This window comes from Rutilus rutilus (assembly GCF_951802725.1).
Source record: "Rutilus rutilus genome assembly, chromosome: 1".
Classification (NCBI taxonomy): Eukaryota; Metazoa; Chordata; class Actinopteri; order Cypriniformes; family Leuciscidae; genus Rutilus; species Rutilus rutilus.
Window position 1 is genome coordinate 66,896,294 of NC_140209.1, and position 22,844 is coordinate 66,919,137.

General features: G+C 40.6%; 1 protein-coding gene across 1 annotated transcript in view; it reads right to left on the reverse strand.

The window, feature by feature from the left end:
- Nucleotides 1-22,844, reverse strand: part of LOC311295451 (NACHT, LRR and PYD domains-containing protein 3-like) — a 67,250-nt gene that overhangs the window by 36,143 nt on the left and 8,263 nt on the right. The window contains exons 3-5 of the mRNA XM_084416829.1: nt 19,572-21,539; nt 6,804-6,974; nt 3,506-3,679 (exon numbers count right to left, since the gene is read on the reverse strand). Coding sequence (XP_084272955.1) covers nt 3,506-3,679; nt 6,804-6,974; nt 19,572-21,539 — 2,313 coding nt within the window. The remainder of the gene's footprint in view (nt 1-3,505; nt 3,680-6,803; nt 6,975-19,571; nt 21,540-22,844) is intronic.

A 22,844-nucleotide genomic window follows, 5' to 3' on the forward strand; every position in this document is an offset into this window, starting at 1 on the left:
ATTAGCCCGGTTCTGTCAAAACTGCACTGGCTCCCTATTAAACATCGCATCAATTTTAAAATATTGCTGATTACTTACAAAGCACTAAATGGTTTAGCTCCGCAGTACTTGAGCGAGCTCTTAACGCATTATACTCCTTCACGTCTATTGCAATCTCAAAATTCTGGCCAGTTGATAATACCTAGAATATCTAAATCGACTGCTGGCGGTAGATCCTTTTCCTATTTAGCACCAAAACTTTGGAACAGCCTTCCTACCATTGTCCGGGAAGCAGACACACTCTGTCAGTTCAAATCTAGATTAAAGACACATCTCTTTGACATAGCGTTCACATAATACATTATAGACTTCTATAATTCAATGTTAGGCTGCATAGATTAGGTCAGCTGGAACCGGGAACACTTCCCATAAATCCTGATGTACTTGTTACATCATGAGAAGAATGGCATCTACGCTAATTTTAGTGTCTTTGTTTATCCCAAGGTTTTCCCGCAGCCTGCCGGATCCAGGCCGTTTCCAGATCTGATGAAGGACCTTCGCCTGGACCCGGTGTCAACGCAGTGCTGAAGTGCCAACTAGTCTCTCCCTATGGAGGATCCCTTTCCCACTCTACAGATAACGCGTCGTCGGGAAAACTCAATTTGCGTATCTACCCCGAATTGATAAAATAAAATAAAATTCTGAATCAAAACTATAAGGAAACACCAGTAATTTGTTTAGGTTTGGTTTGTAGGGAATTCCAAACCTGCACACATATATTCAAACGCACATAACTATAGAACCCGTTCTTAATGCGCATCTGAACGCCATCAGCGTTTCTCACAGGTTCGCGTTTAAAGTCTGTGTAGAGAGAATGGTGTCGTCTTGGCGGCCCCTAATTTAAAAACAAATGATCGTTGCGACGGAAGCTAATCAATCAAAACTAACTTTAGCCGGAAAATAACTTTATTAAAGAACCGCTATAAAGCCAAAACAATCTTACGTTAAATTATACATTTATCTCTGTAAAGCTGCTTTGAGACAATCTACATTGTTAAAAGCGCTATATAAATGAAAATGACTTGACTTGACTTGACTTGACTATTGACAGCACTCCAAATGTACAAAAAAATGAGCTCAATGTTAAAATTGACCGGGGTTCTCCTTTAAGTTACCGGCCATTCAGAACTTCTACAGTGTTATCGCTAGTGTTGTCAAAGTACCGGTACTTCGGTACCAAGTCGGTGCTGAAAATGTGACGATACCAGCATTTCTGTAGTACCGGGTATATTCGGTACCCACTAAAAGGAGCTGCTTTAAGTCGCTTCCGTGTTTTTATCTAAACGCGGCTCCAGACTAACTTTTTTACTTGGAGCACTGTCTGTAGCCGATATATACCAATATATAGTGTCTGTGTATATTAAACTGCAAAAAGACTATTTAAATATTAACCCTGCATGGTCTGCTTGTCTCTGTGTAAATGAATGGTGCAGACGCGCGGTTCCATTTACCTTACACACACACACACACACACACACACACACACACACACACACACAGAAGCACGAGTGACGCTCTCTGCTGCCTCACGATATGATGACATGATGAAATTCATCTCCAGAGCCACTCTGAGAGTCACTTCATGAGCATTTTACCGTTTAATTTGAGAAAAAACTATCGTAATATCTCACACACACACAGAAACTCAAAGCGGCAACCCGTCAAAATAAAAGTTCGGTTTAACTTGAAGAAATTGACAGAAATAATTATATTAGGCTACTGTGGTACAGTAGATTTAGCTACGTCTCCATGGGATTTTTTTTTATAAGCAATATTTATGTTTAAACAGCATGTAGCCTTTAATGCTTATGTATTACTTACTTATGATTACCATCATAAATAAAGTAATTGAATTGAATTTCATATTTTTTTCAAATAGTTAAATAAAATAGAAAAGTAGTTCCAACAGATTTTGCTGTGGTACCGAAATTGGTACCGGGAACCGTAAAATTTTAATGGTATCGGTGCCACTCGACCTGTCAGTCAACTCGTCACCGTTATATGCGCCTGCCACTCGACCAGTCACCGTTATATGCGCCTGCCATTCAACCCGTCACCGTTATATGCGCCTGCAACTCGACCAGTCACCGTTATATGCGCCTGCCACTCATGCCCGTAATTGAGCGCCTCTAGTGGCTCTTACTAAGCGTCGCGCCAGCCACAAGATCTCTCACAGTTTAGATCAACCAGACACTCCTATTGATGCACATGTGCAAACAGACAGTAAAATACTGCTCTTATTTGCCATCTTATCTTACATTTTATTCGCTCTTTTTGACTCCGATTGACACGCTGAAGCGAAAAGCAGGCTATTTTATAGGCTATTTTATTTCATTTTATTTACAGAATATCAATTTAAGGATGAGGTCTTTGAATTTGCATCAGCGAGAACTGCAAAACAAACAAAAAAAACTTGTTCAGGCAAAGAACAAAATTTTATTTTAATAATTCAAATAAATAGAAATTAGTGCATGGGTTTTTACCAATCGGTGACTCTACCAGTGGCCGTTAAAAAATCAACACCGGTACGGCAAATCCAACACAAATGGACTCATTTACTGAATTTAGAGCGTGAAATTGACAGCATTTTAATGATTAATCTAAAATGTTAAAATAAAAGAGAGGACACGGCAACGTTTTGCACTTCGTTGTTATTTTGACAGTTTTTTCGCACAAACATCTAATGCGAAAGATGGGAGCTATAAGACATTAATAACTTGGTTGACACAATTTTTACATAGACCTTTATCAGAATATCGATCACAAGTAGCCTAATAATTATGATCTACCATAACAACAATTTGCAACAAAAAAAAGTCAATAAAATAAATTCAAATAGATAGGCCTAGGCTATAAAACAAAAAACTGATGTAGTGAGGAATCTTCGTCTGCTTTTCCCTTCAGTAAAGTATCAGGCAGTAAAAGTGAGAGATTTTGAGGCAGGCACGACACTAAGGTGACGTGACACGCTCCATTATGGACAAAAAGAGCGAATAAAATATAAGATAAGATGGAGCAGTATTTTACTGTCTCTTTGCACATGTGCACCAATCGGAGTGTCTGGTAGATTTAAACAGTGAGTGATCTTGAGGCAGGTGTGACGCTAAGTTGTGGCTGGCGTGACGCTGATAGGTAACGTGACGAGCGTTGGTTCACAGACATGTTCGAGAAGGTTATCTGTTTGGGTGATCGGTGTAAGATGGGGGTCTCTTAAAGAGAGTTGGGAAATGAAGGAGGAAGTTCCAGTACTATGTCTTTGTGAGGTTTCTACAGCTTCTATAGTATCAGAGTCTATACATTATTTTCTCAACACATTCTCACTAACAACTCGTCTGAACGCTTTGTCAGGACTGCTTGGTGTCACTTTGTAACACACTGGGACCCCTTCAGCGTTCAAAAACTATTACAAACTCTCAGTCTCTCTCACATGCACACCAGCCAGGATGATTCTTACTGGTCCACTTACTTGAGTTTGTCCAGTGTGCAGTCTGGATGGTTCATTGTATCAGAGAGCAGCTTCACTCCTGATTCTCCTGGGTGATTGTAGCTCAGGTCCAGCTCTCTCAGGTGTGAAGGGTTTGAACTCAGAGCTGAAGCCAGAGCAGCACAACCTTCTTCTGTCACCAAACACTGAGATAATCTACAACAAAAGTAAGTGTTCATGTCAGTGTGCTTCATTTTTAGAGAATATACACTACAATAAACAACACGGCTCTTCAACCCATCGATTATCTTTACAAGGACCTCTGATTGATTACAATTAGTGATGTTGAGATTACCCAATTTCAAAATTGACCGTGATTACAATAGTAACTTGTGTGTGGCGTGCCCTCTGTCTGGATACTCTGTGAGGTTGTTACTATAGTAGCTGAGTTTACTAGGTGATTGTCTAGGTAAGGCAGGGTGCGTGCAAATCAACTTTCAGCACATGTGAAACTCTCAAATTGAAAACATGGTGGAACAATGCAATCTCTTGTACTTGCCGAATAAGCTATTTTAATAAGCTATTGTGGAATTCTGGCTATCTAAACATGATTCAGGAGTAGTTGAAGACAGGTATGCAATATGCAAAACATTTAGATGAAAAGTGTCAGCAAAAGCGGAGAACACATCTAATATGTACAGCACCTGAGGGATCATCACCATCCACGCCCAGATGAAGGTAATCATTTTACAAACATAATAAATAGCCTGTTACTTACTCCTATCAAATAATCACTATGAGCTTTGTTATTTTGATAAGAACAAGGTCTTAACTTTCAAATGAAACATTTTGACACTCTTTAATGCATATGACAGATCGCTATAGCCGCATATCTGTTTAAGCAGAAACATGGAGCGCACCTGAACTGATCATCTCTGTATCTGTGCATCTCTGCACCTGAACTGATCATCTCTGTATCTGTGCATCTCTGCACCTGAACTGATCATTGTACTACTAGTTTGTCATGAACGCTACCTCTGAAAATCCTCCCGTCTGCCACCAGTGGTCTCCCTCATCGGAGTATTAGCACTTGGACTACAAATCTCAGAACTCGCATACCTGGACTGATTGCTAAACATTTGTTCTCTATTTTATGGACTGGGCTATTTAAGCACTGAGCACGCTAAGCAAAGTGTGAAGTCTTGTTTTGCCATGGGTAACATTTCTGAGCTTTTTCACCAAAATTGACCAATTCATCAATTTAGAGATCCATATTGAAAATCTCATTTACTCTCAGAAACCAAACAGATTCTCTAATCCACTTAACCAAGCAAACTTCCCTATGGATGACACTGAACCCATGCAGATATGATGAACACATCTGTCCACAAAGGAACGAGAACACAAGAACATCTAGGCACAGGAACAGTTTCTTCCCACAGGCCATTTCCCTTCTGAACAGTTAACATACCTCCCAAGGCATATTCATACTAATCAAAATACTGTAAATATGTGCATAATCTGTAAATGTTTATTCTGACTAAACCCAACTGTGTCCTTATACTTTTTTCATATTTTTTCATTTATATTTTTATTCCTAGAATTTGTATTACTATGTTTCTTGTTGTATTAGTATATGTGCACTGGAAGCTTCAGTAACAAGAAAAAAATCATTGTGTATGCAAGCACACTTGGCAATAAAGCTCTTTCTGATTCTGAACATGTCCACATAAGATGATACCGAATATACATATTTGGTTTAAAACGCTTATGTTTACATGAACAACCACTCGTGCAGAGCCGCGGATCTTCCTCGCATCCGTTTATCTTACATCTAACAACTCAGCAACTAATTGTAATCAGCAGCAACTGCAATATAAACAAGATTAATAAACGCTTGCTTTTAGTCATTGACAAACTCTAGCAGTACAAACACAAACATCAAACACAACTCTGGCAGGAATTAGGAAAAACAACACACAAACCATCTGTCTATGATAGAGCAAAAACTAAACTAAAAAGTTCTGCGCATGGTCACCTGACCAAAGCTGCGATTTGATTGGCTGTCTGTTGTGTGATTGGAGCATGATCACTATGTCGGCTTGTTCTGTATATTTGTTGGATGTATAATACTGGTATCCAGCAGATGGCGCTGCTGACCTCCTCTTCTACAGTCATACTTGCACACAGCAAAGTCTTCTAGACATCCCCTTTTACAGCCACAATCCATTTTTCAACAACCTTGGTCACACATTGCTATGGATTTTGTCACTGATCTCCTGGCCTCCCAGGGTAACACCAATATACTACAGTCATGAATGTTTTTCTAAGGCATGTCAATTAACACATCTACGTAAGCTCCCAACAGCTTTCGAAACAGAAGAACATTTCATCCACTACATGTTTCACTATCATGTACTACCTGAAGATATTGTCTCAGACCGGGGTTCCCAGTTCACATCTCGGGTCTGGACGGCCTTCCACCAATTCAATTTAAATATAAGCCTCACCTCAGGATATCACTCACAATCAAACGTCAAAGCGAAAACCTAAACCCAGAACTCACAAGGTTTCTTAGATTATACTGTCAACAGAATCGGTCGGACTGGAGCAGCTTCTTACGCTGGGCTGAATATGCTCAACATTCCCTTAAGAAACCCTCCACTGGCATTACCCCTTTCCAATGTGTCCTGGGATTTCAAACACCTCTATTTCCCTGGTCAAGGGAACCCTCTGAGTTACTGGCCATTAATGACTGGCTTTGACAGAGCAAGAGAGTGTGGAGCTTATCATCTCCATCGTTCCAACCCCAATTATGTATTTTTTTGTGTATTTGTGTAATTATGTATCTTGATTTTTCACTTGATTCTGTGAGTCGGGGTGAACACCTGTGAACAACCCAATTAGGCAGCACTAATCGAGTCTCATGAATGTAGTCACACTTTTGTTAAGTAAAAAATTACATTGTGGTTTGTTTTTCACCAAATACTGTCAAATGCCCCCCAGAACACTTGGAATATATGACATGTGTTTCATGTGACCATTGATACTTTTGCCTCTTTTCTTAGCTTGATGCTGTTCGCTATTCACTCCCATTATGTGAATGGGTGTGAGCTGGAATTTTTTTTTTTTTATTATCCTTCTATAGTCCAAAAAAAAAAGAAGGGCACACTGCATTAGAACAACAGCAGGGTGAGTAAATGATCACTTAATTTTTGGGTGAACTATCCTATTAAGTGAGTTGCATAGAATATTAGAATATAACACAATGACATATATATATACATATATGACAGCTTACTATTATTTTGCACAGACCTGTTGAAATCCCCTTAAATACCTCAATTTGTTGAGTTGACAGTTTGGACTCTTAAGTCCAATAGAGAGCAGCCTCACTCCTGAATCCTGCAGGCCATTGTTACTCAGGTCCAGCTCTCTCAGGGAGTTTGATGATTGTAGAACTGAAGACACAACTTCACAGTGCTGATCACTGAGATTACAGTCTGTTAATCTGAAAAAAATTGAGGACTCTAGGATTAATGCTGGTGTCCCCACCAGATCGCACGACTTTCTTGGTTAACCAAGTTCAACATAAAAGATCACTGATTGTCACATTGATCACATTGATTGTATGTGTATAATGTTTTATTTCCTTGTTTATACAATCCTTTATAGTGGAAAAAATAGTCTTGTTAGTTGAATAGTTGAATTTTTATTTTTGTTGGACTTTTTGCCTTATTGATTGATAGTAGGGGTGTAACGGTACGCAAAAATCACGGTTCGGTACGTACCTCGGTTTTAAAGTCACGGTTCGGTTTATTTTCGGTACAGTAAGGGAAAGAAATGCAAACATTAAACTGCAGGTTGTTTATTACTATAAACTTTTTTTAACAATTTGTTTACACTTTTTTGAACACTTTTTAATAAAATACATATCAAATTAAAAAAAGAATAAGAAATAAAATACTGCTGCAAAGTTCTCCACTAAATAAAATACTCTCAGTCTCAAACCAATATCACATAATGTGATAAGGTGTAGAGAAGGACCCAAAAGCAGAGAAAGCATTCAACAGTCTTTAATTAGGGATGCTGGCAGAAAGAAGCGGTAAGAACAAAAACACTTCTTAAACAGAAAACACAAGTTCTTCCGTAGACTTCGGGTAATAGAAACGACTTCCTTCCGTAGACTCAGGGTTGAAAGCACATGGATAACATAAAGTCCCGTTGCACGAAGTGTACGTGAGAGGTATTCGCCCAGATGCGTTAGCCCACAGATTCGCTCCAGCGAACAGGATAGAACAGCTACAAGGAGCGGCCACCAGTCGGAAACTCTGCACACAGTATAGCTCAGTGGAGATGACAATCACACGAGTAGATACCTCTTAGATAGGACACGATCTCACCACAAAATGCCCGTAGACAAGACGAGACACGACACGACAGGGTATGCACAGAAGTAACGTATGCACAAACACATGAAATAATCTGGCGACAAGACAAGGGAAGATCAGAACAATAAATAGCAAATCCTAATAGGGAAAGAGAGAGCAGGTGAGAGAGTAATGAGGAGACAAAGAGAAAGTAATGAGGTTCAGCTGGAAATGATCAGAATGTAAAGGAGCGGCATGAATGAATGCGTGTAAAGCGTGGGAGTGTGTATGAGTGTGTGTGTCCAAAAGGGGGAGACAGAGTAAAGAAAGGAAAAGCCAGGATCATGACAGGATCATGACAGTACCCCTCCTTTAACGAGCGCCCCCTGGCGCATCTAAGGGAGCCTGCTGACGGGTACGGAGGAAATCATCAATGAGCGAAGGGTCCAGGATGTCCCGGGCGGACACCCAGCTTCTCTCCTCCGGACCATACCCCTCCCAGTCCACTAAATATTGGTGCCCACGACCTCGGCGACGCATGTCGAGGAGCTTGCGAACCTTATAGACGGGTGAATCAACGATACGGACCGGAGGAATTGAGGGACGCACAGGCGCGCGTAACACTGGTTTTACGCATGAAACGTGGAAAACAGGATGGACGCGACGTAGATTGGGAGAAAGCGAAAGTTTAACTGTGACAGGATTAATGATCTTGACGATACGGAACGGTCCGATAAAACGAGGAATAAGCTTGCGAGACTCAGAATGGAGAGGTAAATTGGATGTGGATAACCACACTCTTTGACCACAGACATAACGAGGACTCTTTATGCGACGCCTATTTGCAGCGATGCTCATGCGTTTCCTAGAACGATAAAGGGCAGATTTCACCCCTCTCCAAGTGCGTTTGCATCGATCAACAAATGACTGGACGGACGGAACATTAGATTCTGCACTCTGCGAAGGGAACAAAGGTGGTTGGTAGCCTAGGCAGCCCTGGAATGGAGAGAGACCCGTAGCAGACGTAGGAAGCGAGTTGTGCGCATATTCAGCCCAGGCGAGTTGGTTTGACCATGACGAGGGGTTACGATGCGCTAGACTACGAAGAGAACGTACAACAATTTGATTGGCTCGTTCGGCCTGACCGTTAGTTTGTGGGTGAAAACCCGAGGAGAGACTAGCCGACGCTCCGATGAGACGACAGAACTCCTTCCAAAATTGGGAGGAGAACTGTGGCCCCCGATCGGAGACAACGTCAGTAGGTAACCCGTGTAGTCTAAACACTTGGTCGATCAAAATTTGAGCCATCTCCTTAGCGGATGAAAGTTTTGCGAGAGGAATAAAGTGCGCAGACTTGGAAAAACGGTCAACGACAGTAAGGATGACGGTCTTCCCCGCCGACGAAGGTAGACCCGTAATAAAGTCCAGCGCGATATGGGACCATGGGCGTGATGGAACTGGTAACGGACGTAACAAACCGGCCGGAGGAGAATTACTGGACTTGGTTTGGGCGCAATCTACGCACGAGGCGACATACCGACGTGTATCATGATCCAGAGTGGGCCACCAGAAACGTTGACGAACGGTAGCAAGAGTGCCCCGTACGCCGGGATGGGCAGTGAATTTAGAAGCATGACCCCAATGAAGGACAGAACGACGGAGATGAACCGGAACAAACAGAAGGTGCCTGGGACATTTACGCGGAATGGAAACGCGGGCGAGAGCGCGCTTAACTGACATCTCGATTCCCCAGGAAACTGCTCCTACCACTCTACCTGGAGGGATAACCCCTTCAGGTGTTGTAGGAGAGGAGGAAGAGTCAAAGATGCGAGAGAGAGCGTCAGGTTTTACGTTCTTAGAGCCCGGACGATACGAGATCGTGAAATCGAACCGCGTAAAAAACAAAGCCCAACGTGCTTGGCGAGCATTCAATCTTTTTGCTGTTCGAATGTATTCAAGATTCTTGTGATCTGTCCATACTAGAAAAGGAACAGATGACCCCTCTAACCAGTGTCTCCATTCACCCAAAGCTAAACGAATGGCTAGCAGCTCACGATCTCCCACGTCATAGTTACGTTCGGCGGGCGAAAGGCGATGAGAGTAAAAGGCGCAGGGATGAACCTTTCCGTCAGCGGCGGAGCGCTGGGAAAGGATAGCTCCGACCCCGACCTCTGACGCATCGACCTCGACTATGAACTGTCTGGAGACATCGGGAAAGAGCAAAATAGGCGCGGTAGTGAAAAGGGTCTTCAGACGATCAAAAGCGCTTTGGGCAGGGGCAGACCATTCGAACTTGGCTCTCACTGACGTTAAGGCAGTGAGAGGGGCGGCTACCTGACTAAAGTTACGGACAAAACGACGATAAAAATTCGCAAAGCCCAGAAATCGCTGGAGCGCTACACGAGAATCAGGAACAGGCCATTCGGTGACCGCCTGGACCTTGACCGGATCCATGCTGATACCTTCCTCGGAAATAATTGATCCGAGGAAGGTGACAGACGGGACATGAAACGAGCATTTTTCAGCTTTGACAAAAAGTTTGTTCTCAAGCAGGCGTTGGAGAACCCGACGTACGTGTTGTACATGCACTTGGAGAGAGGGCGAAAAAATTAAAATGTCGTCAAGATAAACGAATACAAAAATGTTCAGCATGTCCCGAAGCACATCATTAACGAGTGCCTGGAACACTGCTGGAGCGTTGACGAGGCCGAACGGAAGAACCCGATATTCAAAGTGCCCCAGGGGTGTATTAAACGCGGTCTTCCACTCATCCCCCTTCTTAATGCGAACGAGGTGATAAGCGTTTCGTAAATCGAGCTTGGTGAAAATCTTTGCTCCCTGCAAGAGTTCGAAAGCCGAGGACATCAACGGCAAGGGATAACGGTTCTTGACCGTGATCTCGTTCAGCCCACGATAGTCAATGCAGGGACGCAAAGAGCCGTCTTTCTTCTTAACGGAAAAAAAAACGGCGCCCGCGGGTGAGGACGAAGGAACAATAGTACCCGCATCAAGGGACGCTGACAGATAGTCTTCGAGTGCTTCGCGTTCGGGGGCGGACAATGAAAATAACCTGCCGCGCGGGGGCGTAGAACCTGGGAGGAGCTCAATACTACAATCATAAGGTCGGTGAGGAGGAAGGGATGCCGCCCGGGACCGGCTGAACACCTCACGCAGATCGCGATACTCCTCCAGTACCCCGGACATATCACCTGGCTCTTCCTGAGAAACAGAGACAGATGACACAGGAGGAATGGCAGAGATTAAACAATCAACATGGCAAGACAATTTCCATGACACGATAGAATTCTCAGACCAATTAATCTGGGGGTTGTGTCGGGCTAGCCAAGGGTGTCCTAGTACAACAGGGCAAAAGGGGGAACAAAAAACAAGAAAAGAAATTGTCTCTTTGTGATTCCCAGAAACTATGAGGGAAATAGGAACGGTCTTCTTACGAATCCTTGGCAGAGAACTGCCGTCTAAGGCATAAAGTGGCGTAGAGTCTGCTAGGTCAATAAGAGGAATACCTTGCTCTTGCGCCCAAACTTCGTCAATGAAGCACTCCTCTGCCCCGGAGTCAATCAACGCCGAACAGGGGATGGAAGAACCAGACCAGCGGAGACAAACAGGAACAGTAGTACGGGCCTTTGAAGGAGGATCCTTTGATGTTGCGCTCGCCAGTAGCCCTCCGTTTACTGGCGAGCGTTGGCTTTTACTGGGCATGACGAAACAAAGTGTGTAGATGCGGCGCAGTACATGCACAGGCGGTTTAGTACTCGCCGCTCTCGTTCCTTGGCGGAGATTCGCAAACCTCCCAGCTGCATTGCTTCGGGCTCCGGTGCCGCAGGAGGCGGAGAAGAAACAGTGGGTGGAGACAGTCTAGCAGAATACTGACTGCGCGCCCGACGGCGCAGATCAAAGCGCTTCTCAATTCGGATGGCCAGGTCAATTAACAAGTCAAGCCGAGTAGGTACTTCGCGGATGTAGATCTCCTCTTTCACCTCAGAATTAAGCCCCTCCAGGAACCGGGACACTAAAGCTGGTTCATTCCAGCCCGCAGTGGTGGCGAGGGTGCGAAATTCAATCGCAAAGTCTGCTGCGGAGCGTCTACCCTGTCGCAAGGCGGATAGCGCCCGTGAAGCCTCCTCCCCGTGAGTTGACCGGTCGAATACCCGAATCATCTCCTCTTTGAACCGGGGAAAGTTGAACACACAGTCCGCCTCAGCCTCCCAATTAGCCGCGCCCCACTCACGAGCTCTCCCAATGAGTAACGAGATGACAAAAGCGACTCTGGCTCGATCCGTGGCATAAGTAACTGGCTGCAGAGAAAAAACAACCTCGCATTGAGTCAAAAAGGGGCGGCATTGCGTGGGCTCACCCGAATAACAAGGAGGATTGTTGATACGGGGCTCCGGTGCCTCGCGGTGTTCCTGTGAGGCTGGTATTTCTCGGGGAGAGTGATGGAGACGGTTGGAGAGGTCCGTAACCTGGGAGGCGAGAGACTCAACGGCGTGTCTAGCAGCCGACAGCTCCTCTTCATGTCGGCCTATCATCACGCCCTGTAACTCCACCGCTGTCTGGAAAGGATTGCCACCTGCTGGGTCCATGCTGGCCAGATTATTCTGTGATAAGGTGTAGAGAAGGACCCAAAAGCAGAGAAAGCATTCAACAGTCTTTAATTAGGGATGCTGGCAGAAAGAAGCGGTAAGAACAAAAACACTTCTTAAACAGAAAACACAAGTTCTTCCGTAGACTTCGGGTAATAGAAACGACTTCCTTCCGTAGACTCAGGGTTGAAAGCACATGGATAACATAAAGTCCCGTTGCACGAAGTGTGCGTGAGAGGTATTCGCCCAGATGCGTTAGCCCACAGATTCGCTCCAGCGAACAGGATAGAACAGCTACAAGGAGCGGCCACCAGTCGGAAACTCTGCACACAGTATAGCTCAGTGGAGATGACAATCACACGAGTAGATACCTCTTAGATAGGACACGATCTCACCACAAAATGCCCGTAGACAAGACGAGACACGACACGACAGGGTATGCACAGAAGTAACGTATGCACAAACACATGAAATAATCTGGCGACAAGACAAGGGAAGATCAGAACAATAAATAGCAAATCCTAATAGGGAAAGAGAGAGCAGGTGAGAGAGTAATGAGGAGACAAAGAGAAAGTAATGAGGTTCAGCTGGAAATGATCAGAATGTAAAGGAGCGGCATGAATGAATGCGTGTAAAGCGTGGGAGTGTGTATGAGTGTGTGTGTCCAAAAGGGGGAGACAGAGTAAAGAAAGGAAAAGCCAGGATCATGACAGGATCATGACACATAATAAATTTAATGAAAAATATAAATAAATAACTATGATTACAGTGCAGCATTACCAATCCCAGCTTGTAGGCCTGCTCATATTTAAAAATAAAGGCTGGGAATCGATTAAAAAAATGAACTAATTAATTGCACAATTTGCTGTAATTAATTGCAATTCCTCCAAGCTTGTAATCATCAATAATTAAACTTAGAATCACCTAATTAAATGAAACACCGGGGAAAAAAAGGAACAGAAAATAGCCCTATATTAAAATAATATTAAACATAAATATATCAATGTATTATTATTTTTCAGTAATCAATCAACATAATCAATTTAAGATTTTTTTTTATATATATTTTTCTAATTATCAAAATAAAATATAGTCCTACAAAGCTATTATTACCAGAGCATGTGATCAGAGCCTAAGTGTACCATTGTTGCCAGCATGACTATACCAGCTCAGCAAACAGAAGTCTACTACTGAGAAATTTCACGTTATTTGAGCGGACTTTGCTTTTCCAGTGCGTGATCGGTACATGATTGGAGTGTTTGGGCCGTTAACGACAGAGCAGAACGCGCAGCGCAAACACGGAGTCGAACATTGAACATTGAGCAGAGAGCGCAGACACACACACACACACACGCAGAACGGAGAGTGCGGCGGCGCACACGGAGCGGAAAAGCTTTTTTTCGCCCTGCAGTCGATTTCATTGGTTTAGGTTACAGTGACCATAGATATGACAGTGACGACGGGTAAAACTTTAGAATCAGCTGCAGGGCGGGATTTGCGCTGAACGCGGAGAGTTCCGCCACTTAATATGTTTGTGTGGAAACACGAAAATGTACCTATGTTCCGCACACAAAATATTGCATTCGGTCATTCGGTACACACGTGCACCGAACCGAAAGCCCTGTACCGAAACGGTCCGGTATGAATACATGTACCGTTACACCCCTAATTGATAGTACTGTGACACAAAGATGGGAGAGAAAGGAACATGATCAGGAAGGGACCTTGAATCAGACCGAATCGCTGTCATGTATTTTTCAATTTTATTTGTATTCCAATTTTCACAATACACATTGTTTTAATGCTGCAATTAACCTCTGATTATAGTGGTTCTAAACCTTGCTTTTAACCCTGGGTAAAGGAACGTTTCACATTTGTAAGTTAGAAGTGGGATTAGCACCACTTCTTACACAGAGTAATGAAACCCTGGGGTCCAGAGCAGGATTAGAGTCGCTTTTGTGCTGTTAATCCCACATTGCGGTGCAAAACTTGCACAGTGTGAAACGATACAGTGTTAGAGTGTTATGGCTAGATGCAGTGTTGTGCCAGTTCATACTTAAAAAGAACTAGCTCAAAGTTCAGTTCACACAGATGATAATGAACTAGTTCATGTTCATAGTTCTTTTTTTTTTTAATGAATTAAGTTCACATATCTAAAAATGAACTAGTTCACGTTCATTTGTTAAATTCTTTTTAAGATAGGCCACTATCTTACTCAATAGAACCTCTTTACCATCCATTACCAGCTGCAAATCACTGCTACTCCAAAACTAATCAAAATTATTGTATCAATAGCCGCGTTTCCATTACAGATTTGTGCAAATGTTTTGCGCTATTATCTAAATATCGATAAAAACTATTGCGAAATGACGGCGTTTCCATTAACCGATGTTATGCGACTAAAACGTCTTTTTTTTTCTCGCGCGATAAGTCATTCCAAAAATCACGGCAACGGACGTTGGTTTATATCACAGCCACTGCATTAGACATTATTATTATTATTATTAATGGAAGGAGACGTGGCGTGTTATACAAGCATTAATGGCAGGGAAAGACCCTTATAATGCGAAGGACACATATAGCCTAGGATTTTCTGGATGTTTCGCCCTCATTTCTGCTCCGAGGTTTTGATTGTGGCATTTCTTTGAGATTTAGAATCCAGTAGCCTATTAGGCTATAGCCTATTGTTTCTTGTATGAATTTAATAAAGAACTCTGTCTCGTATTCTGTCCAAACGATCCATGTAGGCTACTTTTGTGTCCATTCGTTTTCCCTTTTTTAACCCGTAATTGAAAAACGAAAAATGAACGGTTGTTGTCTTTTTAAAACGCAAAGTTGAACACCAATTTTTTTTATTTGAACTAGCTACACCAGCTGCTGCGCAAAAAAGTAAATGGGTCAATGACGTGACGCCTACATTTTCAGGCAAAAACAGGTTTAAATGCATAAAAAGATACTGCATATTTGAAGTACCTCTCCCATGTATGTACTCACTTTAACTCATCAAAAACCTTTACTTATTTATTTATTTATTTGTTATTTAAAGCGTCAAAACATCATGTGGTGCGACTGTACGGCCATAACTTCTGTTTTGAAAACATCTTTGAAATTACTCTGAATTTATTCAAATTTATTTTCTCCACTATTTGGCATGATTTCCAAAATGTTTTGTAATCCTTTAAAAAAATTCAAAGCATTTGTATTTATATTTCCATCATAATATACAAACAAACTTTGTCCGATGATGTCCATTTTATGAAATATTATGTGGTGCGACCATCAAGGAACTACCATTTTGGGACTTTAATGTTGAAAACTATTCAAACACAGGACGTTACATCATATACCAATTTACCAAGGACCCATGGAAGCAGCAAGCAGGTTTGTACTTCTCTCAAATTGAAAAAAAAAAAAAAACCTCTGTAATGGTTGGTATGTAGTTGCCAAATTTGGATGTCATGTGGTATGACCTCAAAAAAAATGTATATTAAAGTTATTTCTACAAATATATATTTGTATTATACATTTCATAGTGACCTTTTTTTGGGAAGCTAGCTTGTTTTGTTTAGGTGGCCAATTCTGTGCCTGTAAATTTTGAATGAATTTGAAAACATTCATAGAAATTTTAAATAATTTTTTTGTATAAAATGTATTGTTCATTGATCTCTTTAAATAGATTTTTAACTATATAAGGTCTTCGTGTTATTTGGAGCGACCACTTATCATGTGGTGCAACCAATAAAAGCAATCACTGTATTAAATGTAAAATAAAATATCTTATTTCTGTGGCTGAAATATGAATCACTGATACAGTATGCTTTAATAAATGATATTTTTAAAACATTTATATCAGTTTTATGTGATTTACAGAAAAAGTAAGTCTGTTAACTAGATTTAAGAAGGCAACTCAGAAATTATAGAACAAAAAACGAGATCATTATTTACAAAAACTCAAAAGGAACGCAAAACTTGGTTTCTAAACACTTTAATTACTAAGAACTTGTAAAAAAAATGTTTAAGCATGTTAAGGAAATTAATTAATTTTAAGATAAATCACAGTCGCACCACATGACATTTTTTAAGGCTACGGACAATTCATCTAGATGAAAAAACACTAAAATCACTTAAATTGAATTTTTTTAATGAATTTAGATGTACACAACATCCTTAATGTTTGAACAATTGCAACAGATATTATTTTTTTTGTATTTTAAAATTGACCTGTCGAAAATCCTTATACGTCATTGACCCACATATCGACGAATTTTCAGATGTTTGTTTATGACTTTTTGACCCTTTATAAACATTTAAAATATTCACAAATTAATATGGAAAACATGTCGATTTTACTGGTTTTCTAAGGCCAAATTAGAACCTGGAATTTATGTTTTTCCCGCAGTGCTGAATGAGAAGAGCCATTAATATTATTAATAAACTATTGTTTTGGCTAAAATCACATCTCCATCTCCGCTGTTAAGCAGATGCTCTTTTAGACAGAAATGCAACTTTCATACGGATTAATCAGAAGGTATTAGCTTTCGATTCAAATTTGTTCGTTTTAAAGTGGACATTTGAAGCTTTAGCCTACATAGGCTATATTTTGTTTCAGTTTTCGCGCTCCAGTTTACAGAGATCATGAAAGTGCATCTGATATTGTTTTCTTTTATTTTACAAAAGCACAACGTTTTATTGTTATTGTGAGTTTACACAAATAAAAGTAGTTGAGAATAATGTATTATTATTTTCTGTATGACCAGAAATGATAGAGTATTTTAAGTCGTTTCCACTGTTGATAGGAAAATGCAAGTGTTCGCGCCCTCGCCTCCGTGCCATGCAGTGCGCGCTCCACATTTAGCTTTGTTCCTTTTTTGCATAAAAGCGTCTTTTAAATATAGCCTATTAAATGTTATAATAAAATAATATAAAATTATTATTATTTGCGTAGCTATACATGGACCCCAAACACACCGCGTCTTCTAAGTCAGGTGACTGTAAATGCGCAAAAACTGTTTGCATTGCGGTTTTGCGAAATATTCCTTTTTCGAATAGCCTGAAAAACCACCTCATGCAAGCGCAAAAACTTTTTCCGATAAACGGGAGTTTTTGCGAAATTGACGTGTTTCCATTGTGCGTATTTTCAATTCGCAATTTCAATTTGCGCAATTTGAAGGGTAATGGAAACGCGGCTAATTATTATAGCCAGGAGAAAAATAATGTTGAGATAGAGAATCGCGTGAACTAGTACTAGCACTAGCCATGCTGGACCATCAAGGTGTTTGCCATAAACAGTGTCGTAAAACCTGACTTTTCAAATGAGCGTGAACATGAACTGCGCGTGCTGCTCATTCCTGCCAGAGTGAGCGCCGCTCTCGTTCACGTTCATTGTATGAAAAGTGATTCGTTCAGTTCAGCGTTCTGCGAAAATATGAACGCGTTCAGTGAACGTCGTTCTTTGAACGCGTTCATGCACAACACTGGCTAGATGCTTAGCAACGGACAGCCAATCAAGTGTCTCATGTTCACGTGTTGGACAGTCACAGAAATTGTAAACAGTTGTTTCAGCGTTTGATGGGAAACATTTCAAATGGCAACAGAAAACTCACCAATTCACCTTTGGCTAAGCCCCGCCCCCCTTAGTTACTGTTGCTATGTCCGACAACTTCATCTGGGCAACACGGTGGCGGTAACGTTAGTCACCTTCAAAACTACCACAATAGCGTGTCTGTAACATTAACGTTAGGTGTTTGTATCTTGAATAACAAAGTTAGCTAACATCCAGCCGCTAGTCAAAACATACAATCCTGATTTACGTGATAACTAAACCATCGCTAAGCGCTTGCTAGCACCTTGATTCTTCATTAATTAGGGTAGAGAACCGAAATCATAACCTAAAACAGCATAAAACTGTCTAACTAGTATAACTTCACAGTAAGGTTAAAAGCTAAATTTACCACAAAAGTGTGCTTGTTGATCCTTGAGGGGTTTAGCTGACTGTGAGGACGTCCACAAAGTTTAATCCAAAGACGACACTTGTCAGGATTTGACTTCGGTTTTGGGAAGGGAAAAAAACGAACACCCCCCTCCAACCTCTCTGGGAAACGCGTATCTGTGTTACAAATGCCCCAGGCACAACGTTTAACCATATTTTTGATAAAACTACGACGGTAATAGCCTGCCGAGACCAAAAATATGAGACGCCTGTGTTAAAGTCAATGGAGCGCTGTGAAAAAGTGTCGGACCTCTGTGGGAGCTCGTTCTTGGCTGCGCTGTGATTGGTCAATCTACATTCTAGGGTGTGGCTTAACCAAAGGCGAATTGGAGTGAAGAAGATACCTTTTCATTCTTTCCTTTACAGTCCAAAAAGACCATATAAAAAAACTTGATAGCATTCGGCAATATGAGGACGGGCAATGCAAGAGCCTTGATGTAAACACGTGGCGTTCGTTCAATCAATGACAATAATAACACAAATATGCAAATAAGAACATTAATCCAGGGTTTAGGAACGTACAGCATGAAACATCGGTTTATAAATACCCAGGATAAATTGTTAACTCTCTTATCACAGTTACAGTACCATAGCATTAAGGCAAGGACTAGTAGGCTCAGAGACCGTTTCTGGTCGATCCTGGTCCTGGAGTACACACAGCACTGCACATTTTCAAATTCAACTCATCAGCTAGTTAGTAAAGACTCCAAGACCTCTAATATGTGTGTTAGATAAGAGAGACATCAAAAATGTACAGTGCTGGGATTGAAAACCACTGACCTAAATCAAGATATTTCTTATTTTAATACATCATCACCGCAACTAGATATATGTGGTAACCTCATTTTAAAAGTGTGATTTCTAGACCAGGAAAATTAATATATTTTTCTAAAAATGCTTAATCCTTATCCAGCAAATTATGAAAAATGGAAAAGTCATGTAAATTCACTGGTTGAAATTAAAGATATTCAGCTTATAATTACAAATTAAAATAATTATTTTAAATATTTTAATCTGTAGACACTTTAAATTTATGTAAATAAAAAAGTAATTAAAGCGCATTCAGCTAAACTATTAGCCTACATGAGAGGTATTATGTTCATATTTCAAATCAGTTGATATTATGTTCATATTTGCACACTCACAGAGCTTTTCTGCAGTTCCTCAGAGCAGGTAACAGTCTCCTTCGACCCACTTGTGATGATGTGATGCTGTACTTTTTAAGGTCAAACTCATCCATCACCTTTTCTGACATCAAGATCATGTTTGCCAAAGTTGAACATTGTGCAAGAGAAAGGTTTTGGTTACTTGTTCGAGATTGTAAAAATGCCTGCATTTCGTCAACAAGAGAACTATCCTTCATCTCAATCAAGCAGTGACACAGATTCATCCATCTTTCAGGGCTGATACTGTCTTCTGGACTTTCTGTGTTTTCGTTTTTTTTATGGTTTTGGATTATTTTCTTGATGCTCTCTGGGTTGTTCTTTGTGTGAATCAGCAGATCCTTTAAGAGTCTCTGATTGGACTTCAGCGAGATGCCATGAAGGAATCGAATGAAAAGATCCAGGTGTCCATTTTTACTCTTCAAGGCTTTATTCATTGCTCCCTTCAGAAACTCATCCAGAGAAACAGTCTTACTTAAGAAAAACTTGAAAGTTCTGGATTTTCCTGTCAGGAACATTTCCATAACTTCACTGTTCTTGTGTAAATAACAGAGAAACACATGCAGTGCTGCAAAAAACTCCTGAAAGCTGAGATGTACAAAGCTGTAAACCTTCCTGTGATAAATCACAGATTCCTCCCTAAAGACCTCAGTGCAAATCCCAGAATACACTGAGGCGTCAGTGACGTCTATGCCGCTCTCAATCAGGTCCTCCTCATAGAACATCACATTGCCCTTCATCAGCTGATTGAAAGCCAGTTCAGCAAGTTTCACAATCACTTCTCTGTTGGACTGCAGGAGATTCTCTGGATCTCTCTCTTCATACTTCTGGTTCCTCATGCTAGTTTGAATGAGAAGGAAGTGGATGTACATTTCAGTCAGAGTTTGAGGGATTTCTGCACTGAGATCTTGTTTCAGGATGTTCTGAAGCACAGTGGCTGAGATCCAGCAGAAGACGGGTATGTGGCACATGATGTGAAGGCTTCTTGCTCTTCTGATGTGTGAGATGATTCTGCTGGCTTGATCCTCATCACTGATTCTCTTCCTGAAGTATTCCTCCTTCTGAGGGTCATTGAATCCCTGAATTTCGGTCACACGGTTGATGTATTCTGAGGGGATCTGATTGGCTGCTGCTGGTCTGGTGGTGATCCAGATGAGAGCAGAGGGAAGCAGATCTCCTTTCATGAGGTTTGACATCAACACACCCACTGATGAAGACTCAGTCACATCAGAAACTTTCTCACTGTCTGAAAACATCAGTGTAATTCTGCTTTCATCCAGACCATCAAAGATGAACACAACTGTACATTCATCATAAATCTTTGAGTCCAGATCTTGAAGTTCAGGATGAAAGTCCAGCAGAAGTCTGTGAAGACTGTACTGATGATCTTGAATCAAGTTCAGCTCTCTAAATGGAAGCACAAACATGAAATCTACATCCTGATTGGCTTTTCCCTCGGCCCAGTCCAGAATGAACTTCTGCACAGAGACGGTTTTTCCAATTCCAGCGATGCCTTTAGTAAGAACAGTCTTGATTTTGTCTTTCTTCTCTCTTCTCTTCTCCTCATATCCTAGTTCAGGTGAAGGATCAAAGATGTCATTGCAGTTGATTGGAGTGTCTTGGAGGGTCTTGTAACTTTTCTCCATCTGTAGCACCTCATGTTCTTCATTCACTCCTTCACTCTCTCCCTCTATGATGTACAGCTGTGTGTAAATCCTGTTCAGGAGGGTCTGATTCTCTTGTAGTTTGATTCCCTCAAATACGCTCTCATATCTGTTCTTCATGCTGGTTTTGTGCTGGTCTTTGACTCTCTGCAGATCATCATGCACTGGCTGGTGAGAATCGAGCTGCAGGGCTGCTTCTGTGTCATGATGACTGATGTGTTTCTGACAGGAGGAGGATGTGCTGGTCTGACAGGACACATCTCTGATCTGGTCAGCTCTCACACCACTGAAAACACATTAAGATGAACAGAGACACAAAAACCTCTGTTAAAATAAATATAAAAATCACACTACATGTAGAAACTGACTTCCTAATATCACACATGGCGATCCTCGCAAGTTCTTGCACAGATTTTATTTACCCATGTTGCCAACAAACTGTTAATTAATTATGCACATCAGGCATTTGGGGTCAGATAATGACCTGCATATTAAAAGTAATGAGACATCAATATTTCAGTAGTCAAAATGTTCGAATAAAAGAGAAAGGCGGCTAAAATTCTTGACCTGATTTAACAGAAACCATTATTTTAAAATATCACAGAGACACTGACATGAAGAAAAAGCAGTGTTCATGTGAAATGATTACATATAATTGATTTACTTGTAAATGGCGACGGATGATACTTAAATCAACAGTTATTCTGAAGAATATGTAAAGTTTGCTGTTGAAGCTGAAGACAAAAATAATTAACATGATAATCAACAGCTGGCTTACTTTTCCATTTGTTGACATGACATGGTTTGATTCAGATGGTAAATATCGTATTAGGTTTGGTGTCCAACTTAGAGATAATCACCATATTTATAATGAAACCATTATATTAAAAAAAAAAAATATATATATATATATATATATATATATATATATATATATATATATATATATATATTAATCATATAATAAAATATCATTAAATATTATTGTTACTACTGTAAAGCCAATATCATTTTTTATGGGATCTCATTCAAAGCTTTCAGAATCTTTAGTTTTTAAATATTTTTTCTGTGTTTTTATATAATGAACAGTTTAATTTTAATGACAGTATATTATTAAACAAAAATGCATTTTTATTTATTAAAATAAACAGAACTAAAGTGATGGTTTTGAACAAGTACTAACTTAGATATTATGCAAAACACTACTTTACTGCTAAAGTATTTGTATCAATACTGGGGACCTTTTGCCCCATCCTGGTGAGACTTTTAAATGTTATTATAACTGTATGAGGCGGCAATACGTTTTTTTTTACGTTTTTTAACCCATAATCTGGATAGTCGGGGGTAAAAGGCTTAAAGGTTATTGCCGCCTCATACATGTAGAAGATGTTTTACCAAAACAAACCACTTCAATTATTTATTTTTACAAAATGTACCACAAAATGTATTGATCCATCAATATTCATTAAAAACATGTATTTTTTTCTGCAATCATATTCTATGCATAAAGAGCAAATGGCTCTGAATAGAGAGTGAGATTCCAGAGGCAGCCAGAAAAACACTCAATTAATATTAGATCAATACTATTATT